Genomic DNA, 25,002 nt, shown 5'->3' with positions numbered 1-25,002 from the left:
ATGCAGATCATTCTTGCTGTCATCATGTTGTGCACCCTTAATTTATCATATTTTCTATGTACAATGCAGATTACACTAAAAAAATCTGACAGCTTTTTTTTTCAAACAACAAAACCGTCATTCTCAGAAGTAGTAAGCTTTGAAGTAGCACAGAGAGCAGATGTTAAACTCACTCAACAGAGTAGTTTGTAAGAAGCTATTCCATCCAAGATCGATGGTGCTGTTTGTGCACAGTCCATCTGCTGTATATAATCTCGAGATTTGTTATATTATTCCAGTAAAAGCCAGCTAAATCTCCAAAGGTTGAAAATAAAAGATTCTGAACAGAAGAAACAGAAACATAGAGAAGTTTTCCCTTATACTAAACAAAAAAAACCATTGAAGAACTGTGGATGCTGGAAATCAGAAACAAAAATAGAAATTGCTGGAAAAACACAGTAGGTCTGGCAGCATCTATGGAGAGAAAGCAGAGTTGAGTTTTGGGTTCAGTGATCCTTCTTCATTTTCCATTATCTTGTTCCTTAATAATGCCTGTTCTATTTCAGATGGTGCATTTGTTCCACTCATTAGCAACTATCAACTATCATGAGCAGATTGGATCAATCTGAAGACAAGTCTCTTCTAGTCTGGCCTCCTCCCCTCAGGCCAGAGTGTGATCCCTGAATGGTTCATACTTCATAAAGGGCAAATATCTCTGTTTCTCATTAGATTTGGTTAGTCTATTTATGCCCCATTCCACAAATGTTTTTTCAGATTGATCCCCACTTCCCCCTTATTGTGGGTCATTATTATCATACAAGTTTAACACTAGGACTTAGCTTAAGCTGGCTTCAGAAGTGATCCATCTCCCCACCTTCTTCCTTCATATTGATCATACTTCCTTTCTGTTGAATTATGGTTTCAGTGTTTCTTTCAACGTTGTTTCTAAAAACAGGGTTACCAGTTTTGGTATAGTACTGCAGCTCACAACTAGTGTTGAGTAACAACACTAAACTAAGCAAACAAAACAGTTACATTAAGAGCTAAAAGACATGGTGCACAATACAACTACACATTACAACAAAGCGATCAAATACTCCCTCCTCCTGTCCATCCAGGACTCAAGCACCCTGTCCATCTCCATATTGTTTGTTGTCCTTGAGATTTGTGTGAATTTACCAATTTATTATATATGACTTCTGTCATTAATATAAGTGCCGTGGTGTGGTGACTTATAAAATGTTTCACTGTATATTTCAAATAAAAGTACATATAGAACATAGAACAGTGCAGCACAGTACAGACCCATCGGCCCTCAATGTTATGCCGACCTTTTATCCTAGTCTAAGATCAACTAACCTACATACCCTTTCATTGTACTACCTTCCATGCGCCTATCCAAGAGTCACTTAGATGTATCTGACTCTACTATCACTACTGGCAGTGCATTTCATGCACTCCCACCACTCTCTTTATAAAGAACTGACCTCTGACTTCTCCCCTAAACCTTCCTCCAATCACCTTAAAATTACACCCCCAAGTGACAGCCATTTCTGCTGTTCACTCTATCTATCTCATCATCTTGTACACCTCTTTCAAGTCACCTCTCATCCTTCTTCTCTCCAATGAGAAAAGCCCTAGCTCCTCAACCTTTCTTCAGAAGACTTGCCCTCCAGTCCAGGCAGCATCGTGGTAAATCTCCTCTGCACCCTCTATAAAGCTTCCACATCCTTCCTATAATGAGGCGACTAGAACTGAATACAATATTCCAAGTGTGGTCTAACCAGGGCTGTATAGAGCTGCAGTATAACCTCATTGCTGTTAACTCAATCCCCCTGTGAGTGAAAATCAACACACCATATGCTTTCTTAACAACTCTATCAATTTGAGTGGCAACTTTGAGGGATCTATGGACATGGACCCCAAGATACCTCTGTTCCTTTACACTGCCAACAATCCTGTAATCTGCATTCAACTTTGACCATCCAAGGTGAATCAATTCACATTTTTCCAGTTTGAACTCCATCTGCCACTTATCAGCCTAGTTCTGCATCCTGTCAATGTCCTGTTGCAACCTACAACAGATCTCCACACTACCCACCACTCCACCAACCTTCACATCATCAGCAAACTTACTAATCCACCCTTCCACTCCCTCATTCAAATTATTTATAAAAATCAAAAAGAGCAGAGATCCTAGAACTGATCCCTGTGGAGCACCACTGGTCACCAAGCTCCAGTCTGAATACTTTCCATCACCTACTACCCTCTGTCTTCTATGGGCCAGCCAATTCTGTATCCAGACAGCCAGATTTCCATGTATCCCATGCCTCCTGACTTTATGAATGAGCCTACCATGGGGAACCTTATCAAATGCCTTGCTAAAATCCATGTACACCACATTCACTCCTCTACCTTCATCATTGTGTTTTGTCTCATCCTCAAAGAATTCAATAAGGTTTGTGAGACATGACCTGCCCCTCTCAAAGCCATGCTGACTATTTCTAATCAAACTATGGTTTTCCAAATAATCATAAATCCTGTCTCTCAAGATCCTCTCCAATAATTTGCACACCATTGATGTAAGACTGACTGGCCTGTAATTCCCAGGATTATCCCTATTTCTTTTCTTGAACAAGGGAATAGCATTTCCCACCCTCCAGTCTTCTGATACTACTCCAGTGGACAGTGAAGACACAAAGATCATCACCAAAGGCGCAGCAATCACTTCCCTCACTTCCTGTAGTAACCTTAGGTATATCCTGTCTGGCCCAGGGGAAGTACCTATCCTTACGTTTTTCAAAGTTTTCAGCACATCCTCCTTCTGAAGATCAACCTGTTTGTGCATATCAGTCTGTTTTACACTGTCCTCATAGACGTCAAGCTCCCTCGCAGTAGTGGATACTGAAACAAAGTATTCATTAAAGACCTCTCTTACCTTCACTAACTCCAGACACAAGTTCCCTCCTCTATCCCTGATTGGCCCTACCCTTGGCCTATCCCTGATTGGCCTTGGAGTCTTCCTTATTCCAACCAACTAAGGCTTTTTCATGCCCCCTTCTAGCTCTCTTAAATCCATTCTTCAGTTCCTTCCTGGCTACCTTGTAAACCTCTAAAGCCCTATCTGATCCTTGCCTCCTCAAACTTAAGTCAGCTTCCTTCTTCCTCTTGACTAGGTGTTCCACATCTCATGTCATCCAAGATTCTTTCACCCTCCCATCCCTTCCTTGCCTCAGTAGGACAAACCTGTCCAGCACTATCAGCAAGTGCTCCCTAAACAACCTCCACAATGCCCAGAAAACCCACCAACACACTAAAACAGCAGCTAATAAACTTGAAAGACCCTATACAGCCAACAAGCAAAACTAACGTCATTTACAAAATACCGTGCAAGAACTGTAATAAGCACTACATTGGACAAACAGGCAGAGAACTAGCCACCAGCTTACATAAACACCAACTAGCCACAAAAAGACATGACGCTCTCTCACTAGTATCCTCACATACGGATGAGGAAAGACATCACTTCATCTGGGACAACACATCCATCCTAGGACAAGCCAAACAAAGACACGCACGAGAATTCCTAGAAGCATGGCATTCCAACCAGAACTCTATCAACAAAAAAATTGAGTTAGACCCTATCTACCAACCCCTGAGAAAAGGAACAGAGATGACTTCACCATAGGAAATAACATCACTACAGGAAATGACATCACCAACCCAAAAAAACCCACACATATAAATAGAAAGCAAGAATTTTCAGCATTGCTTCACCTGAGGCCCACTGAAGATGTTACCTAGTAGGGTAACGAAACATCTGGAAATGAACCTTCCAGTTCAGCGAGCAGACCTACATCCAAAACCTCCACATTTCTGTCGTGCATTTCCCCGAGAACATCTGTTCCCAATTTCGCCGCCCCAGTTCCTGCCTAATAGGATTGTAATTGCTTCTCCCCCAATTAAATACTTTCCCATACTGTCTGCTCCTATCCCTCTCCGTAAGTATAGTAAAGGTCAGGGAGTTGTGATCACTATCACCAAAATGCTCTCCCACCGAGAGATCTGATACCTGCCATGGTTTGTTGCCAAGCACCAAATCCAATATGGCCTCCCCTCTACTCGGCCTATATACATATTGAGTCAGGAACCCTTCACGTGACAATAAATTTCTATTCTGTTCTATCCACTCAGTGTTAATGTGGTGGCATGAGAAGCCTTCTCATCTACACAGTCATTGTAGATGTTGTATCTGCCTTCTTATACAATCAATTCACCCAGTTTTTTTATTATGTCAGTGATACAGCAATCACAGTGACAGGAGTTTAACTGCTATATTAACACACTCTCTAGTGCCATTGTGACAAGGACGGACTCTAGGTTTTCGATGGGAAATAGGAGGTTGAGTCTTTTGTAGCCTTCCCTTACTCCGCCAACAAGGATGACAGAGGAGGGGAGCTGGATGCTTCTTCACCTTCTGGACAATTACTAAATGAGGAAAGACCTGGTGGATTAGTTAACAAATAATTAACCACACAGAACACCAGTGTACTGGTTTATTTCAAGTGTTGATTCATCTAATCTTGCCTGACCTGAGGTGATTGGCTCTCACTGTATGAAAAAGAAAAATTTCAGATCTGATACCAGGTCATGACTGAAGGGAAATTCCTGCTCAGCTATGGTTGACGTGGAATGATTCCCCTCAAGCTATAAGCTATGTATCCCTATAACAGAGAGAGATGTCTACCAGCCTTCATGGACAGATGCTAATTATGGACAGTTGGAAGATGCATAGTAGTCAGATGAGAACAGGATTAGGTTTCACTTTAAACCCAACCTACCACATCTCCATGAATGAAGATTGGGCTGATTTAGTAATGAGCAGCTGTCCCCTCTTCCTTCCTTCCAGCAAGAAGTTAACACCTTCAGGTTCATTTCTAAGCTTAACTCAGTCAGCCAATGGGACATGTAGGAGTGATCCTTATTTAACAAAAATGCTAGATAAGAAGAGGAAAGTTTTGGCAGATTATCCAGCGTCTGCTTTCTGACAAATAGCCTCCCCCACTCCTTGGAATGTTTGTAAGCAAGGCAGGAATAGAATGTTTGCTTGAAGGAAGAACCTCACTTGACCAAAGGTCAGTCCATAATTTTAGATGGATGCAAGCAAGTTGAATTTCTGCTGCCGAAATTCCCGCCCTAAATCTGTATGCCTTTTACTTTGCTTACCCTGTAATACCTACCTCTTTAAGCAAGCTTTTGATCATCTAACCTCATAATCTCCTTATATGGCTGAGTATCATGCTTTGTTTTATAATACTGTTGGGAAGCACCTTGGGATGTTTCACTACCTCAACGGCAGAATACAAATCTATCTTGTAGTGAGTTTGTGAAGAATGGAAGTTGTAAGGCTGAAAAGGAGAGAATAAGAAAAACATGTCTTCGGTTGCTACAGGTTTTGTCAGCACAATCCTGAGGGCAACGATAGCCAGCCACAATGGAGCTCGTGGGTATATTAACCATTTTACCAGCTGGGGCTGGATGTAGGGGAGAAATATAGTTCAATGCAGGAATGAGAGATTTTGAAGTTGCTGATCCATGTGGCTGAGCCTTAAGGAGGAGTAAACGCTGGTCATCTACTTGGTGCTAGAAACATACTAACACTCATATTAACACACACACACACTCACTCAGTCAGTCATTCACTCGCTCACACACACAAACACACACACACATATGTTTTCACATTCACAGTCAAGTTCTTAGCAGAGGCAGTAATGCAGAGACTCGAACAAACAGCTCTGCCAACCATTTAGCCCAAACTTTGGGTCCGCTACATGGATGATACCTTCATCAGCACTAAACGAAACAAATTAGAGGAAGCCTTCAAGACCATCAATAATACCCTTACTGGCATAAAGTTCACAAAAGAGGAGGAAGATCACAACAAACTGCCATTCCTAGATGTTAAAGTACAGCAAACAGCCAATGGGGATCTTCAAACTAGCGTCTACAGGAAATCAACACATACGGACTAAATACTGAACTACAGAAGCAATCATCCTCACAATCATTATCCACAAATGAAGCTGCATTAGAACATTATTTCAACAAGCCACCACATACCGCAGCAGAGAGGAACTACGAAGAGCAGAGGAAAATCACGTGTACAGCATATTCAAAAAGAACAGGTACCCAATGAACACAGTCCATTGATTTCTCAGCAACAAACCCAAACACGCAGACAAAACGCGACTCTTCCCTACATCAAAGACATCTCGGAAATGACTGCCAGACTACCCAGACCCCTTGGCATCATGGTAGCCCACAAACCCACCAACAAACTAAAACAGCAGCTAATAAACTTGAAAGACCCCATACAGACAGCAAGCAAAACTAATGTCATTTACAAAATACCTTGCAAGAACTGTAACAAGCACTACATTGGACAAACAGGCAGAAAACTAGCCACCAGGATACATGACCATCAACTAGCCACAAAAAGACATAACCCACTCTCACTAGTATTTTTACATACAGATGAGGAAGGACACCAGTTTGACTATGACAACATATCCATCCTCAGGCAAGCCATACAGAGAATTCCTTGAAGCCTGGCATTCCAACCGGAACTCTATCAACAAACACATCAATTTGGATCCCATGTCCACCCCTGAGAAAAATAACAGGAAATGACATCACCAACCCAAGGAAACCTAAATACACAAATAAAAAGCGGGCCAAACCACCAGTGCTTCATTCGGAGGCTCGCTGATGATGTTATCTAGTATGGTGACGAAACATCTAAAAACAAACCTTCCAGCTCAGTGAGCAAACTTACATCCAGAACCTCAACCTGAGCTACAAATCTTCTCAGACTCGCGAATTCAGAGTCATTGTCAAGTTCATGTACACCCAATTAAACATAGTTTAATTATAACACATAGTTGTTTTTCTGTAATTGAGGGAAAAGAAACTTGATGTGTGTTTTCTTTTAACCTGAATGAGAGAGTTATGTAAAATTGGCCAATTGGTGGTTTAATCAAATGGTTACATTTGTCACAGTGACAGGAACACTGGAGCTTGAGATGTGACATTGTTTGGAGGCACATCGCAGATTTTGTAACAAAGACAATGTAAGATTGGATGTAGAGTTAGAGTAAGTGATAACGGTTAAAAGATTGAACACCAGATTTATACAGACAAAAAGGTGGCACTAGAAGCTGCTAACACAGAAGTGGCAAAGCTGCCTCTGATGAATTTAAAAGCAACCACAATTCACAAGGGCTAAGATATTAGAAATAATTGAAGGACGAGCACAGAATTTGGACTTAATAGAGATCTTGGAGTGATATATTCCATATAGTGAGACATGAGAGTCTGTTCATATTGGAATCAGTTTAAATATGTCGAAGTATTAATGTCACTTGAAATGGAAAAAGAAACTAAGATGCTAGAGATGGCTGAGAAAGATAAGGAAAGCAAGATGGAATTGAAATGAGAAAGATGGAACTAGAGATGCAGGGGAGAAAAAAAGGAATCAAAGCTGAGAATGAAGCATGATGTGGAGATGCTGGTGTTGGACTGGGGTAGACAAAGTCAGAAGTCACATGGCACCAGAACAGTTGCAGGAACAGGTTCCAGGTATTTGACTATTGTTGTAGTGACCAGAGCAATTATTAAAGAAAGTCCATCACCAGAGCTCACAGAAATAACACAAGTGGAAATTAGAGAAGCCACAACCATCCTGAGAGATGGAGATAATTCAAAGGAAGTGTTCAGCAGTGAAAGTATTCTTCATGAACTGAGTCTGAGATCTGGAGTTACATTTTAAGTTAGCACGGATAGCTCATACTGATGCTAAATCTAATGAAGTTCTAGAGTGCCATTAAAAACGGAATTGAAAGTGTGGTGATGGAAAAGCACAGCAGGTCAGGCAGCATCTGAGGAGCAGGCAAATTGACGTTTTGGGCATAAGGCCTTCATCAGGAGCTCCTGCTGTGCTTTTCCAGCACCACACTCTTAACTCTGAATTTCAGAATCTGCATCCTCACTTTCACCTGTTACAAACGGAGCTCTGATGAGGAAGTGGAGACTCTTTGAGAAAGAATAGCTCTAAAGTCCATGTACAGCAGTGTCTTCCACATGTGAAAGTCAGTGTGACAGCACACATTTTTGGAATAATGTATTGCAGAGTCATAGTCATAGAGTCCTACAGCACAGAGACAGGTCCTTTGGCTCAAACTGGTCCAAGCTGACCAAAATGTCCGTCCACGCTAATCCCATTTCAATAGACAATAGACAATAGGTGCAGGAGTAGGCCATTCTGCCCTTCGAGCCAGCACCACCATTCATTATGATCATGGCTGATCATCCTCAATCAGTATCCTGTTCCTGCCTTATCCCCATAACCCTTGATTCCACTATCCTTAAGAGTTCTATCCAATTCTTTCTTGAAAGTATCCAGAGACGTGGCCTCCACAGCCTTCTGGGGCAGAGCATTCCAAATACCCACCACTCTCTGGGTGAAGAAGTTTCTCCTCAAATCTGTTCTAAATGGCCTATCCCTTATTTTTAAGCTGTGTCCTCTGGTTCGGGACTCACCCATCAGCGGAAACATGCTTCCTGCCTCCAGAGTGTCCAATCCTTTAATAATCTTATACGTCTCAATCAGATCCCCTCTCAGCCTTCTAAACTCAAGGGTATACAAGCCCAGTCGCTCCAATCTTTCAGCGTAAGATAGTCCCACCATTCCGGGAATTGACCTCGTGAACCTACACTGCACCCCCTCAACCAAGAATGTCTTTACTCAAATTTGGAGACCAAAACTGCGCACAATATTCCAGATGCGGTCTCACCAGGGCACTGTAGAGCTGCACAAGGACCTCTTTGCTTCTATACTCAAAATTCCTCTTGTTATGAAGGCCAGCATGGTATTAGCTTTCTTCACTGCCTGCTGTACCTGCATGCTTGCTTTCATTGACTGATGTACAAGAACACCTACATCTCGTTGTACTGCTCCTTTAACTAACTTGACTCCATTTAGGTAGTAATCTGCCTTCCTGTTCTTGCCACCAAAGTAGATAACCACACATTTCTCCACATTAAACTGCATCTGCCATGCAACTGTCCACTCACCTAGCCTGTCCAGGTCACCCTGTAATCTCCTAACATGCTCCTCACATTTCACCGTGCCACCCAGCTTTGTGTCATCAGCAAATTTGCTAATATTACTTTTAATACCTTCATCTATATCATTAATGTATTTTGTAAAAAGCTGCGGTCCCAGCACTGATCCCTGCAGTACCCCACTGGTCACCGCCTGCCATTCCGAAAGGGAGCCATTTATCACTACTCTTTGTTTCCTGTCAGCCAACCAATTTTCAATCCATGTCAGTATTTTGCCCCCAATACCATGCACCCTCATTTTGCTCACTAACCTCCTATGTGGGACTTTATCAAAGGCTTTCTGAAAGTCCAGGTATACTATATTCACTGGATTTCCCTTGTCCATCTTCAGAGTTACATCCTCAAAAAATTCCAGAAGATTAGTCAAGCATGATTTCCCCTTCATAAATCCATGCTGACTCTGACCTATCCTGTTACTGTTATCCAGATGTGCCGTAATGTCATCTTTTATAATTGACTCCAGCATTTTTCCCACCACTTAGCTCAGACTAACTGGTCTATAATTCTCTGTTTTCTCTCTCCCTCCTTTCCTAAAAAGTGGGACAACATTAGCCACCCTCCAATCCGCAGGAACTGATCCTGAATCTATAGAACATTGGAAAATGATCACCAATGCATCCACGATTTCTAGAGCCTCTTCCTTCAGTACCCTGGGATGCAGACATTCGGTCCCGGGGACTTATCAACCTTCAGACCTAACAGTCTCTCCAACACTATTTCCTGCCTAATATAAATTCCTTTCAGTTCAGGTCCTTCAGCCACTATTACATCTGGGAGATTGCTCATGTCTTCCTCAGTGAAGACAGATCTAAAATACCAATTCAATTCTTCTGCCATTTCTTTGTTCACTGTAATAAATTCACCTGTTTCTGTCTTCAAGGGCCCAATTTTAGTCTTAACCTTTTTTTTCTTTTCACATACCTAAAATAGCCTTACTATCCTCTTTTATATTTTTGGCCAGTTTACCTTCGTACCTTATTTTTTCTTTGCGTATTTCCTTTTTAGTTATCCTCTGTTGTTCTTTAAAAGCTTCCCAGTCCTCCAGTTTCCCACTCATCTTTTTCCCTTTTGTCTTTATATGGTCCTCATCTAGCCACGGCCACCCCTGCCTCCCCTTAGGATCTTTCTTCCTTTTTGAAATGAACTGATCCTGCATCTTCTGCATTATACCCAGAAATCCCTGCCATTGTTGTTTCTCTGCCATCTCTGCTAGGGTATTGCACCATTGAACTTTGGCCAGCTCCTCCCTCATAGCTCCATAGTTCCCCTTATTCAACTGAAATATTGTTCACTTCCAATTCTACCCTCTCCCTTTCAAGCTGCAGATTGAAGCTTATTGTATTGTGGTCACTGCCTCCTAATGGCTCCTTTACTTCGAGGTCCCTGATCAAATCCGGTTTGTTGCACAACACCAGATCCAGAATTGCTTTCTTCCTGGTAGGTTCCAGCACAAGCTGTTCTAAGAATCCAGCTCGGAGGCACTCCACAAACTTCCTTTGTTGGGGTCCAGTACCATCCTGATTCTCCCAGTCTATCTGTATGTTGAAATCCCCCATAACAACTGTAGTAATATCTTTGCAACAGGCTAATTTCAGCTCCTTATTCAACTTACACACTACATCCAGGCTAATATTTGGGGGCCTGTAGATAACTCCCATTAGGGTCTTTCTACCCTTAGAATTTCTCAGCTCTATCCTTACTGACTCGGCATCCCCTGATTCTAGGTCCCCCCACGCAAGGGACTGAATATTATTCCTTACCAACAGGGCCACCCCACCCTCTCTGCCAGTCAGTCTGTCCTTACGTTAGCACGTATAGCCTTGAATATTCATTTCCCAGGTCCTGTCCACTTGAAGTCACGTCTCCGTTATCCCCACAACGTCGTAACTGCCAATTTCCAAATAAGCCTCAAGCTCATCCACCTTATTTCTAATGCTTCGTGCATTTATATATAATATTTTTAATTTGTTACTCCCCTCACCCTTCCTGTCAATCCCTATTTCACTTGACCTTACAGCATGATCCTTTTTTGAGTTATCTGCCCCATTGATTCCGTTGTCTTTCTTGACTTCTCTTGTTCTAACTTTCCCTTTAACTTCCTTCTTAAACTTCCAGTTTGCCCCCCCCCCCCCCCCGCTACTTAGTTTAAACGTAGCTGTGTTGCAGTGGAAAACCTACCTGCCAGAATATTGGTCCCCCACCTATTAAGGTGCAACCCATCCCTCTTGTATAATTTATCCTTCCCACGAAACATATCCCAGTGATCCAAGAATTTAAATCCTTGCTTCCTGCACCAGTTCCCCAGACACACATTCAAGTCCATTATCTTCCTGTTCCTGTCCTCTCCAGCCTGAGGAACTGGAAGCAAACTGGAGATAACCATCCTGGATGTCCAGCTTTTCAGCCTTCTTCCAAGTTCTCCGAAGTCCAGCTGTAGAATGTCCCTCTTCTTCTTCCCGACGTCATTTGTGCTGACATGCATCACCACGTCTGGCTCTTCACCTTCGCCCTTGAGGATTTCCTGCACTCTGTCTGCGATGTCCTTAATCCTGGCACCAGGAAGGCAACAGACCATCCTCAAATCCCACCTGTTGCCGCAGAAACCCCTTTCAGTTCCTCTCACTATGGAGTCCCCTATTACCATGGCTCTGTGTGATGTCTGACTCCTCGGCTCTGCCTCCATGGCAATTTCTGATTGGCAGACCTGACCGCCTCTCGGACTGGCAGTGACATCTGTTTCCCTGCACTTGACCCCATATCCTTCTAAACCTTTCCTATCCATGTATTTGTCCAAATGCCTTTTAAGTGTTGTCAATGTACCTGCCTCAACCACTTCTGTCAGCAGCTCATTCCATATGCGTACCACCCTCTGTGTTAAAAAGTTTGCCCATCAGGTTCCCTTTTATTCTTTCCCCTCTAACCTTAAACTGATTTCCTCTAGTCCATGATTCCCCAACCCTGGGAAAAAGACTGAGTGCATTCACCCAATCCATGCCTCTCATGATCTTATACACTTCAATAAGATCCCCCCCTCGGTCTCCTACGCTGTAAAGGAAAAAGACCTTGCTTGTCCAACCTCTCCCTATAACTCAGATTGTTGAGTCCTGGCAACACACTTGTAAATTTCTTCTGCACTGTTTTCAGTTAAATGACATCCTTCCTGTAGCAAAAGTGAACACAATACTCCAAGCGCTGCCTCACCAATGTCCTGTATAACTGCAACATAACTTCTCAACTTTGATACTCAGTGCCCTGACTGATGCAGGCCAGTGTGTCAAAAGTCTTCTTCAATGACCTGTCTACCTGTAACTCCACTTTCAGAGAGCCATGCACCTGAATGCCAAGATCCCTCTGTTCCGTACGCTCCTTAAGGCCCTACCATTCACCATGAAACTTCTACCTTAATTGACTTTGCAAAATGCAAGACCTCACACTTATCTATATTAAACTCCATTTGCCATTTCTGGGCCCATATCCCGATGATCAAGGTCCCGCTGCAATTTCTGATAACCTTCCTCAATGTCCATGATACTGCCTATTTTAGTGCCATCTGCAAACTTACTAATCATGCTTTGTTCTTTCTTATCCAAATAAATTATATAAATAACAAACAGTTATGGGCCAAGCATCGACCGCTGAGGTATTCCACTCACAGGCATCCAGTCCGACAATTCCACTATTACTCTCTGTCTCCTACCATCTCATCAATTGTGTTTCCAGTTTGCCAGCTTGACCTGGATTCCATGCAATCTAACCTTCTGGTGCAGTCTACCACATGGAACTTAAAGGCCTTATTGAAACCTATATAGACCACATTTACTGCCCTGCCCTTATCAAATGTTCTGGTCACTTCATCAAAAAACTCCAACAAATTTGTAAGGCACGATCTCTCATGTCTCCTAAATATAGAAGCATGTAAAGATTACTTTTGCTTTGGACTGTGGACTAAAATAGGAAGAGATACTATTTTAAACCAAAGAAACTGTTGAAGACGTTTTGAAAATGAGTAACTGGAACAATTGTGAGTTGTCTCTACAAACAGTGAGGGACAATTCTGGATAGAATAGCACCACCTATGTGTATTCTGGATAGTTTTGCCCAAAAATAGTCTTTTTATTGTTTTTTCAATCAGGACCAATTATTGTGGACACAGAAGAGTTCGGCATAATATAACCACTTGAATGATTCCTAGCCAGGTGACCACAATGAGGGTGTATGCTCAATAAACAAAGAGAATGCATCTAAATCACGCTCTCCCTTCTGTGCAGGAAGTAACAGAGAGTCTCCAGGTAGCTGTTCACCCCGCTATTTGCGCAAAATCTATTCCATCTGCAAATCAACTAATGAAAAGAAAAGGGAATAAACACCTTCAGAGTATCTTGAAGGGAAAATTCTGAACCAGTGAATGAAAAACTGAGAATAACTATAACCTTCCAGACTGAAAATCGCTGTAACCATAACCTTCCAGACTGAGAATCGCTGTAACCATAACCTTCCAGACTGAGAATCGATTAACCATAACCTTCCAGACTGAAAATCGCTGTAACCATAACCTTCCAGACTGAGAATCGATGTAACCATAACCCTCCTGACTGAGAATCAATGTAACCATAACGTTCCAAACTAAGAATTGATGTAACCATAACCTTCTAGATTGTGAATCGATGTAGCCATAACCTTCCAGGCTGAGGATCAATGTAACCATAACCTTCCAAACTCAGAATCAATGTAACCATAACCTTCCAGACTGAGAATCGCTTTAACCATAATCTTCCAGAATGAGAATCGATGTAACGATAAACTTCCAGACTGAGAATCACTGTAATCGTAACCATCCAGACTGAGAGTCGCTGTAACCATAACCTTCCAGACTGAGAATCGATGTAACCATAACTTTCCAGACTGAGAATCGATGTAACCATGACCTTCCAGACTGAGGTTCAATGTAACCATAACCTTCCAGGCTGAGAATCGATGTAACCATAACTTTCCAGACTGAGAATCGATGTAACCATGACCTTCCAGACTGAGGTTCAATGTAACCATAACCTTCCAGACTGAGAATCGATGTAACCATGACCTTCCAGGCTGAGAATCGATGTAACCATGACCTTCCAGACTGAGAATCAATGTAACCTTAACCTTCCAGGCTAAGAATCGAAGTAACCATAACCTTCCAGACTGAGAATCAATGTAACCATAAGCTTCCAGACTGAGAATTGATGTAACCATAACCTTCCAGAATGAGAATTGATGTAACCATGACCTTCCAGACTGAGAATCGATGTAACCATAACCTTCCAGACTGTGAATCGATGTAGCCATAACCTTCCAGACTGAGAATCAATGTAATAATAACCTTCCAAACTCAGAAACAATGTAACCATAGCCTTCCAAATGAGAATCGCTGTAACTGTAACCTTCCAGACTGAGAATCGCTTTAACCATAATCTTCCAGACTAAGAATCAATGTAATCATTACCTTCCAAACTCAGAATCAATTTAAGCATAACCTTCCAGATTGAGAATCGATGTAAACATAACCTTCCAGACTGAGAATCGATGTAATCATAACCTTCCAGACTGTGAATCGATGTAATCATAACCTTCCAGAATGAGATTCAATGTAACCATAAACTTCCAGACTGAGAATTGATGTAACCATAAACTTCCAGACTGATATTCGATGTAATCATAACCTTCCAGACTGAGAATCGATGTAATAATAACCTTCCAAACTCAGAGTCAATGTAACCATAACCTACCAGATGAGAATCGCTGTAACTGTAATCTTCCAGACTGAGAATCACTGTAACTATAATCTTCCAGACTGAGAATCGATGTAACCGTAAACTTTCAGACTGAGAATCGCTGTAATCGTAACCTTCCAGACTGAGAGTTGCTGTGACCATAACCTTCCAGAATGAAAATCGATGTAACCATAACCTTACAGACTGAGAATCGCTGTAACCATAACCTTCCAGAATGAGAATCAATGTAACCATAACTTTCCTGACTGAGAATCGATGTAACCATAAATTTCCAAACTGAGGATCAATGTAACCGTGACCTTCCAGACTGAAAGTCGATGTAACCATAATCTTTCAGGCTGAGAACCAATGTAACCATAACCTTCCAGAATGAGAATCAATGTAACCATAACTTTCCAGACTGAGAATCGATGTAACCATAACCTTACAGACTGAGAATCGCTGTAACCATAACCTTCCAGAATGAGAATCAATGTAACCATAACTTTCCAGACTGAGAATCGATGTAACCATAAATTTCCAAACTGAGGATCAATGTAACCGTGACCTTCCAGACTGAAAGTCGATGTAACCATAATCTTTCAGGCTGAGAACCAATGTAACCATAACCTTCCAGACTGAGATTCGATGTAACCATAACCTTCCAAACTCAGAATCAATTTAGCCATAACCTTCCAGACTCAGAATCAATGTAACCATAACCTTCCAGATGAGAATCGCTGTAACTATAACCTTCCAGACTGAGAATCGCTGTAACTATAATCTTCCAGACTGAGAATCGATGTAACCGTAAACTTCCAGACTGAGAATCGCTGTAATCGTAACTTTCAAGACTGAGAGTCGCTGTAACCATAACCTTCCAGACTGAGAATTGATGTAACCATAACCTTCCAGACTGAGAATCGCTGTAACCATAATCTTCCAGATTGAGAATCGATGTAACCATAACCTTCCAGACTCAAAGTCAATGTAAACATAACTTGACAGACTGAAAATTGATGTAACCATAACTGTCCAAAATGAGAATCAATGTAACCATAACATTCCAGATTGAGAATCGCTGTAACCATAATCTTCCAGACTGAGAATTGATGTAACCATAATCTTCCAGATTGAGAATCAATGTAAACATAACTTTACAGACTGAAAATCGATGTAACCATAACCTTCCAAAATGAGAATCGATGTAACCATAACATTCCAGACTGAGAATTGCTGTAACCATAACCTTCCAGACTGAGAATTGCAGTAACCATAACCTTCCAGACTGAGAATCGATGTAACTATAACCTTCCAGATTGAGAATCGCTGTAACCATAACCTTCCAAACTAATAATTGATGTAACCATAACCTTCTAGTCTGTGAATTGATGTAGCCATAACCTTCCCGACTGAGATTCGATGCAATCATAACTTTCCAAAATCAGAATCAATGTAACCATAACCTTACAGATTGAGAATGGATGTAGACATAACCTTCCAGACTGAGAATCGATGCAACCATAAACTTCCAAACTGAGGATCAATGTAACCATATTCGTCCAGACTGAAAGTCGATGTAACCATAACCTTCCAGAAGGAGAATTGGTGTAACCAAAACCTTCCAGACTGAGAATTGATGTAACCATAAACTTTCAGATTGAGAATCGCTGTAATCGTAACCTTCCAGACTAAGAGTTGCTGTAACCATAACCTTCCAGAATGAAAATCGATGTACCCATAACTTCCAGACTGAGACTTGCTGTAACCATAACCTTCCAGAATGAAAATCGATGTACCCATAACCTTCCAGACTGAGAATCGCTGTAACCATAATCTTCCAGACTGAGAATCGATGTAACCATAAACTTTCAGATTGAGAATCACTGTAATCGTAACCTTCCAGACTAAGAGTTGCTGTAACCATAACCTTCCAGAATGAAAATCGATGTACCCATAACCTTCCAGACTGAGACTCACTGTAACCATAACCTTCCAGACTGAGAATCAATATAACCATAACTTTCCAGACTGAGAATCGATGTAACTATAACCTTCCAAACTAAGAATTGATGTAACCATAACCTTCCAGACTGAGAATTGATGTAACCATAATCTTCCAGGCTGAGGATCATTGTAACCATAACCTTCTAAATTGGGAATCAATGTAACCATAAACTTCCAGACTGAGAATCGCTGTAACCATACCTTCCAGATTGAGAATCGATGTAACCATAACCTTCCAGACTGAGAATCAATGTAACCGTAACCTACCAGATGAGAATCGCTGTAACCATAACCTTCCAGACTGAGAATCGATGTAACCATAACCTTCCAGACTGAGGATCAATGTAACCATAACGTTCCAAATTGGGAATTGATGTAACCATAACCTTCCAGATTGAGAGTCGACGTAGCCATAACCTTCCAGACTGAGAGTTGATGTAACCATAACCTTCCAGACTCAGAATCAATGTAACCATAACCTTTCTGACTCAGAATCAATGTAACCATGACCCAGATTGAGAATAATGTAATCATAACCTTCCAGACTGAGAATTGATGTAACCATAACCTTCCAGACTGAGAATCGATGTAACCATAACCTTCCAGACTCAGAATCAATGTAATCATAACCTTCCAGACTGAGAATCGATGTAACTATAACCTTCCAAACTAAGAATTGATGTAACCATAACCTTCCAGACTGAGAATTGATGTAACCATAACCTTCCAGAGTCAGAATCGATGTAACCATAACCTTTCTGACTCAGAATCAATGTAACCATGACCCAGATTGAGAATAATGTAATCATAACCTTCCAGACTGAGAATCGCTGAAATCATAACCTTCCAGACTGAGAATTGATGTAACCATAACCTTCCAGACTGAGAATCGATGTAACCATAACCTTCCAGACTCAGAATCAATGTAATCATAACCTTCCAGACTGAGAATCAATGTAACCATAACCTTCCAGACTGAGAATCAATATAAGCACAACCTTCCAGACTGAGGATCAGTGTAACCATAATCTTCCAGACTCAGAATCGATGTAACCATAACCTTACAGACTGAGAATCGCTGTAACTATAACCTTACAGACTGAGAATCAATGTAAGCATAACATTCCAGACTGAGAATCGCTGTAACCATAACCTTCCAGACTGAGAATCGATGTAACCATAACCTTCCAGATTGAGAATCGACGTAGCCATAACCTTCCAGACTGAGAATCAATGTAACATTAACCTTTCAGAATGAGAATTGATGTAACGATAATCTTCAGTCATCATTAAAGGATTGATGTGGAGGTCCCGGTGTTGGACAAGATCAGAAGTCACATGACACCAGGTTACAGTCCAACAGGTTTGTTTGAAATCACAACCTTTCAGAGCATAGCCCTTTCATCAGGTGAAGTGACATTTAGCAAATCATTGGTTTAATTAAATTTTCACTTTGTCATGTCTCTGTGATGAGTGGGGCTTGATTTTCAGATTGACTACCCCAGGCAGTCAGGGCTGTCTTTGTGTGTGTGTGAGAGAGAGAAATAGTCTGCATGACTGTGAGTGTGTCTGAGAGACAGTCTGCAAATGTGAGAGTTTGTATGTGTGAGAGACAGAGCAAGAGAAAGTATGTGAGAGTGTGTAAAAATGTGTGGGATGTTCTGAAATATGTCTGAAGTTCATGTACACAAGGCTAAGTTACCATTGGCTGTCAGAAGGCCTCAATACCCAGCTTGAGTCAGTGTTGAGGAGTAAGAGAAGGCTTTTTTATTCCAGATCAAGCTGTGACTTCACTATGTATATTTTTTTTTCAGAGAAAGCCCAGAAAGGACATTCGAGTTATTTATCGAGGCCTCATGTCCAAAATCACCAGATGTTGGTAAGTGAGAAAAATTGTTGAATATAAATCCTGAAAAGTTGTTCTATCTTAAATGTATCTATAAATGTTCTCTTGAGATGGATATAGACAAACGCACTTGGTCCTGTCCACTCAAACTCCTAAATTTGCCTCAACTGCTCATCTTACTTTCTGAATTCCTTTTACCTGCCTCTGATCAAATCCTTTAATACCCTTAGCTTACACAAGTATTTTCAAATAGTTGAATAACTTATTATTAACACTTCTACAGTCTTTAGTGAAGAGAGTTGCACATTTCCCTTTCATTTTGTGTGTTGAAGGGGTGCTTCCAGAATGACCATTGCTCTAGATTCCATCCCTTCTCTCCCCCACCAGTACCATGGGAATAGTTTCTCTATACCTATGGTGTTGAACCTTTAATTAATTTTAAGCACCTCAACCAGATTGTCCCTCAATCTTCTAAACATGTGGGAACAGAAGCCAGATCTATGCAACCTTGTCGTTATCTGTCTAAGCATGTTGGGCCTAACAAGACACACCTTAAAATCATGACAGAGTGACTGAGCTAGTGTGTTGATGTGGTTGAGCAATTACCAAATGCTGCAGGAAACAAGTTTGCACAGTCTCAGCAATCTCTAAACACACTTGTTCCTCTCATACTCACATAAGGGGATTTTGCTTAAGTTTCGTTTTTTTTCGGCACTTAATAATGTCTAATAATGCAAAACTCGTGGCATAGCTGAAAAAAAGGCAGCTCACTGGCAGCATATATTTAACCATATTCTCCTTTCAACATATTCTGTAAGTGCTGCCTATCCTCAGTGACCTTTTCCTTTCACAGAGTCATACACCATAGAAACAGGCCCTTCAGGCCAGCCTGTCTATGCCATCCAGTAAACACCAAACTACACTAATCCCATTTCCCTCCACATGGTCCATAGCCTATAATGCCCTGGCATTTTAAGTGCTCATCCAGATTCTTCCTAAATATTGCAAGACTATCTGCCCCCACCACCCTCTCAAGCTGCATGTTCCATATTTCTACCAGCCTCTTGGGGGAAAAAAACTTTTCCCCAGATCTTCTCACTTTAAACTTCTGCCCTTTGGTCCTAGACCCATCTACCATGACTAAGAGATTTTCATGATCTACTCTGTCTGTGCCTCTCATGATTTTGAAAACCTCAATCAGCCTCCTCTGCTCCAGGGAAAACAAACCCAGCCTATCCAGTCTCTCCTTATAACTGAGAGTTTCTATCCCAGGCAACATCCTGGTGAATCTCCTTTGCATCTTTTCCAGTGCAATCGTGGCCTAATCAATATTTTATGAAGTTGTAACAAGACTTCCTTGTTCTGATATTCTACATCCTGGCGAATGAAGGTGGACATCCCTATGCCTTCTTCACCATCTTACCTACCTGTAGTGACTCCTTCAAGGATCTATGGACTTGCTCACCAAGATCCCTTTGTTCCTCAGTACAGTACTCCCTAAGGACCTACGATTCATTGTGTAAATCCTTCCATTATTAGACCTCCCGAACTGCATCACCTCACACTTATTGAGATTAAATTCCATCTGCCATTCCTCTGCCCAATTTACCAGCTGATCAATATCAGACCACCCTCCTCACTGTCAACAACACCAACAGTTTTCCTGTCATCTGCAAACTTACTAATTATACCTTGTACATTTACATCCAAGTCATTTATATACATGACAAATAGCAAGGGTCCCAGTATCGATTGCTGTGGTTCACTGCTGGTCACATGCTTCCAATTACATTTGTTAAAGTTCACAACCCAAAGTCCTGTCCTGTCCCCACCAGACATCAAAACTTTAAGAAACATAAAACTGGTCCTGTGGAATTCTCCTGTATGTGTTGTAACCCAGTTCTCTGACTCTGAACTAGAGTTTCCTGACTCACTGCAACCATGCAGTTGAAAGGAGACATCAGCCCATGTTCAAATGCAGCAAGATCTGAAGAATATCCAGGTTTGAGCTGACAACTGGTAAGTTTCATTGGCACCTTACAAAAACCAGGCAATGATCAGTTCCAACAAAAGACATTACAACCATTGCCCTTTAACATCCAATGGCATAACCATCACTGAACCCCTCTATCAACATCGTAGAGGTTACCATTGACCCAAAACTGAACTGGAACAGCCTTATAAATACAGTGGCTACAAGAACAAGTCCAGATGTTAGGGTTGCTGCAATGAGTAACTTCCCTCCTGTCTCCCCAAAGCCTGTCCACCATCAACAAGAAACAAGTCAGGAATGTGATGGAATACTCCTCACTTGGCTGGATTAGTGCAGCTCCAACGTCACTGAAGAGGTTTGACACCCTCAAGACAAAGCAACCCCATTTGATTGGCATTATGCACATCCTGTAGAAAAGGTGGTTTCCACTCTCTTTGAGACACTCCCGAAAGCCTCCTTCTTGGTCACCTATTTTAAATTTCCAAGCACAGCCTGATGTCAAATTTTTGTTTGGTATCGCTACTGTGAAGTACCTTGGGTGGTTTTGAAATGTTAAAGATGCTATAACTGTTATTATATACGCTTGTGACTTTTACACATCAGGAAGATCCCAGTTTCAATTTCTCCTCTCGGATCAGTTAAGCTGAGTTCAGCCAGGGTAAGACCAGAGGGCTAGATGATTAACCTTATTTAAAGTGACATAGAAGCCCTGAGCATTGTGATTGGTCTGAGTATATGTATAGACAGAACCTGCTTAGCAATAATGCCTCCCGTGGTCAAATAGCCAGCCATCGCATGTTCAGAAATATGGAATGGCCACCTGAATAGTTGTATATAAGACTGTCACTGGTCAAGCCCAGGGCCCTGGGAGCAGGAAAGGCGAAATCTGAAGGCACTGAAACAGGTGCAGTGGCTCCTGTTGTTGTGGGCTCAGTGTCAGACTGCTTTCGGTCGACTGGACTTTTTAAAAATGTTGTGCTTAAGCCACAAGTTTCCTGCTGAGCTCATTGTTAAGTGAACATGTGAAGGGGATAGAAGTACCCACAAAATATCATCTCCACAACTCAGAAAACACACTTAATGCAGAAAGTATTTGTAGCCAGAGAATTGGTTGTGTGCTGACAGGGGATGGGAAGACAAGGCAAGGTGCTTCAAGCAGACATTTTATATTTAAATAAGCCTGAATCGTGTTCCAGTTCATGAGCTGCCCCATCTTGTATTAAACCACATCCTGTCTGCTAGGAAGCAGGCCCAGCTCTCTGCTGGTCCAGTTCAGGGATTTCTCACAAATGCTCCACTACTGCATGTGGTTTTCTCTCTTTCTTTCCTCCTCTCCTGAAAATGCTGACTCTTGCTGCACACAGATGTGCCTAGACCAATCCCTGATCACAGTTGCAGAAAGAGCAAACAGCATACTATCCACAATCACATTGGAATATTTACTAGGTATGGCAGCCTTTACATCTTTGTGTGCTTTCATGCTTAATTCTCTGAAGTTTGCAGATGAAAGAGACCAATGATAGTTTGAACAGGCTGATTGTGAGCAGTAAAATAATTAAAAAGGGAAATATAGAAAATAGGTACAGTAGGCCTTGTGGCCCTTCGAGCCTGTACCGTCATTCAATATGATCGTGGCTGGTCACAAAATTTCAGAATCCCACTCTTGCCCTCTCCCCATCCCCCTTGATCCCTTCTTGAATATTAGTAATTAGTAATGAACTGGCCCCGACAGCTTCCTGTGGGAAAGCAGTCTGACACTGAGCCCACAACAACAACTCTCTGGGTGAAGAAATTCTTCCTCATCTCAGTCCTGAATAGTTTACCCTTTATTCTTAGACTGTGGCCCCTAGGATTTTCCCAATCTCAGGAACGTTCTTCCCAAATCTAGCCTGTCCAGTCCCCTCAGGATTTTATGTTTCTATGAGACTCCCCCCTCATTATTCTAAATTCCAGTGAGTACAAGCCCAGTCGATCCAGCCTTTCCTCATATGTCAGTCCTGCCATCCCAGGAATCAGTCTGGTGAACCTTTGCTGGACTCCCTCAATAGTGAGAATGTCCTTCTTCAGATTGGGAGACCAAAACTGCACACAATACTCAATGTGTAGCCTCTCCAAGGCCCTATATAACTGCAGCAAGACATCCCTACTCCTATACTCAAATCCTCTTGATATGAAGGCCAGCATGCCATTAGCTTTCGTCACTGCCTGCTACACCTGCATGTCAACCTGAATAACCTCACATTTATCCACATTATATAAATTGAGGTCTCATATTCATTCATTAATCATGAATCAAAGAGCTGTCATTCTCTGTGGATCAACATCATATCGAAGACAAAATTTGAGTGAACTACCATTGCATTCAAATTACAAATCCAGAAAAATGAGATAGGGTGGAGGGATACAATATTCAGGAGACGAGCACAATTGTGGGACAGTTAGAGAGGGAAGCAGGTTAGAGAGATTGCACAATGAAGAGCTGAGGGTGATATAAAGGGGCTGACAATGGGGGAAGAGTTGAATTGAATCGAATTGAATTTGAATTTATTGTCATGTGTACCGAGGCACAGTGAAAAGTTTTGTCATGTGAGCAATACAGGCAGATCACAGGGTTAAGTAACATCGAAAGTAAATAATAGGTAAACAGCAGTAAAAACAAAACCACAAGTACAGGCAAATGTTAAGGGTTTGTGAGTCCATTCAGTATTCTAACAGCAGTAGGGTAGAAACTGTTTAGAAACTGGCTGGTGCGTGTGTTCAGGCTTCTGTACCTTCTCCCGGATGGTAGAGGCTATAGAAAAACAATGCCAGAATCGGATGCATCTTTAAGAATGCTGGCAACCTTCCTTTGACAGCGGGCCTGGTAGGTGGGTTCTGTGGATGGGAGGTTGGCCTTTGTGATTATCCGGGCTGAGTTCACAACTCCCTGTAACCGTCTCCGATCTTGAATGGTACAGTTGCCATGCCAGGTAGTGATACATCCAAACAGAATGCTCTCGATGGCACACCTACAAAGGGTATTCGCCATTATGTCCAATTTCCTCAGCTGCCTGAGGAAGAAGAGACGTTGTTGGGCCTTTGTAACCAGTGCATCCACGTGAGGAGTCCAGGAGCTGCTTGACACTCTCCACTCATTCCACCTCTGAGCTGTTAATGTGTAGAGGGGGGGCATGAGTAACATCCCGCCAAAAGTCAGTAATGAGTTCCTTGGTTTTGCCGGCATTGAGAGCTAGGTTGTTCTCAGTGCACTATTTTTCCAGATCTTCCACCTCCCTTCTGTAGTCTGTTTCATCATCATCTGAGATTCGACCAACTATGGTGGCGTCATCAGTGAACTTGTAAATGGCATTAGTCTGGTATTTGGCGACACAGTCTTAGGTATACAGTGAATACAGTAGGGGGCGAGTACGCACCCCTGGAGGGCTCCAATGCTGAGTATTAGTGAAGATGAAATATTGTCCCCAGTCTTCAGTGATTGTGGCCTGTGGGTCAGGAAACTGAGGATCCAGTTGCAGAGATTGGGGCTCAGTGTGAGATCACTAAGTTTAGTAATCTGTCTCAAGGGGATAATAGTGTTGAAGGCTGCACTGTAGCCAAAGAGTAGGATTCTTACATAGCTGTTCTTGGTGTCAAGATGTTCTAGGGAGAAATGAAGGCCAAGTGACATGGCATCTGATGTGGATCTGTTGGCCAGATAGCCAAAGTGAAGTGGATCAAGAGTAGTGGGGAGGCTGGAGTTGATTAATGCCATGATCAGCCTTTCAAAGCACTTCATGACCACCGAAGTTAGGGCCACTGGGCGGTAGTCATTGCGACATGTTGCATGAGCCTTCTTAGGCACAGGGATGATGTTGGCCTCTTGAAACAGGCAGGGACCGTGGCCTGCTGCAGGGAGAGGTTGAAGATGTCTGAGAAGACCTCTGCCAGTTGATCTGCGCATGCTCTGAGTGCATGGCCTGGTACTCTGTCTAGTCCCATCACTTTCCTTGGATTCACACGAAGGAAAACTGATCTGACCTCTGATGCAGTGACTGTTGAGATTGGTTGAGCAATATATTGGGCAGCCAGAGTCCAGGGTGAGAATATCGTGTTATCAAGGCAGCTAAAGAAAGCCAGACAACTGACACATGTTGAAGTCCTCTGCTAGTGGGATAACCCACAACTGGATGAGTTACTGGACTGCATTATTGAATTCAATTTCACAACGTGGAATTTGAATCCTCACCCTGTGGGTTTCCTAT

The 25,002-nt window shown here is 42.0% G+C and overlaps 1 protein-coding gene across 2 annotated transcripts in view; it reads left to right on the top strand.

The window, feature by feature from the left end:
- dennd1c (DENN domain containing 1C) overlaps nucleotides 1-25,002 on the top strand; it is a 67,369-nt gene that overhangs the window by 601 nt on the left and 41,766 nt on the right. For both annotated transcript variants that reach the window (XM_072564442.1, XM_072564441.1), the window contains exon 2: nucleotides 18,737-18,801. In XM_072564442.1, the coding sequence (XP_072420543.1) occupies nucleotides 18,737-18,801 (65 nt within the window). The remainder of the gene's footprint in view (nucleotides 1-18,736; nucleotides 18,802-25,002) is intronic.

The sequence above is a fragment of the Chiloscyllium punctatum genome, chromosome 46, assembly GCF_047496795.1.
Source record: "Chiloscyllium punctatum isolate Juve2018m chromosome 46, sChiPun1.3, whole genome shotgun sequence".
NCBI lineage: Eukaryota > Metazoa > Chordata > Chondrichthyes > Orectolobiformes > Hemiscylliidae > Chiloscyllium > Chiloscyllium punctatum.
This window is presented reverse-complemented; position numbering and strand designations above follow the sequence as displayed.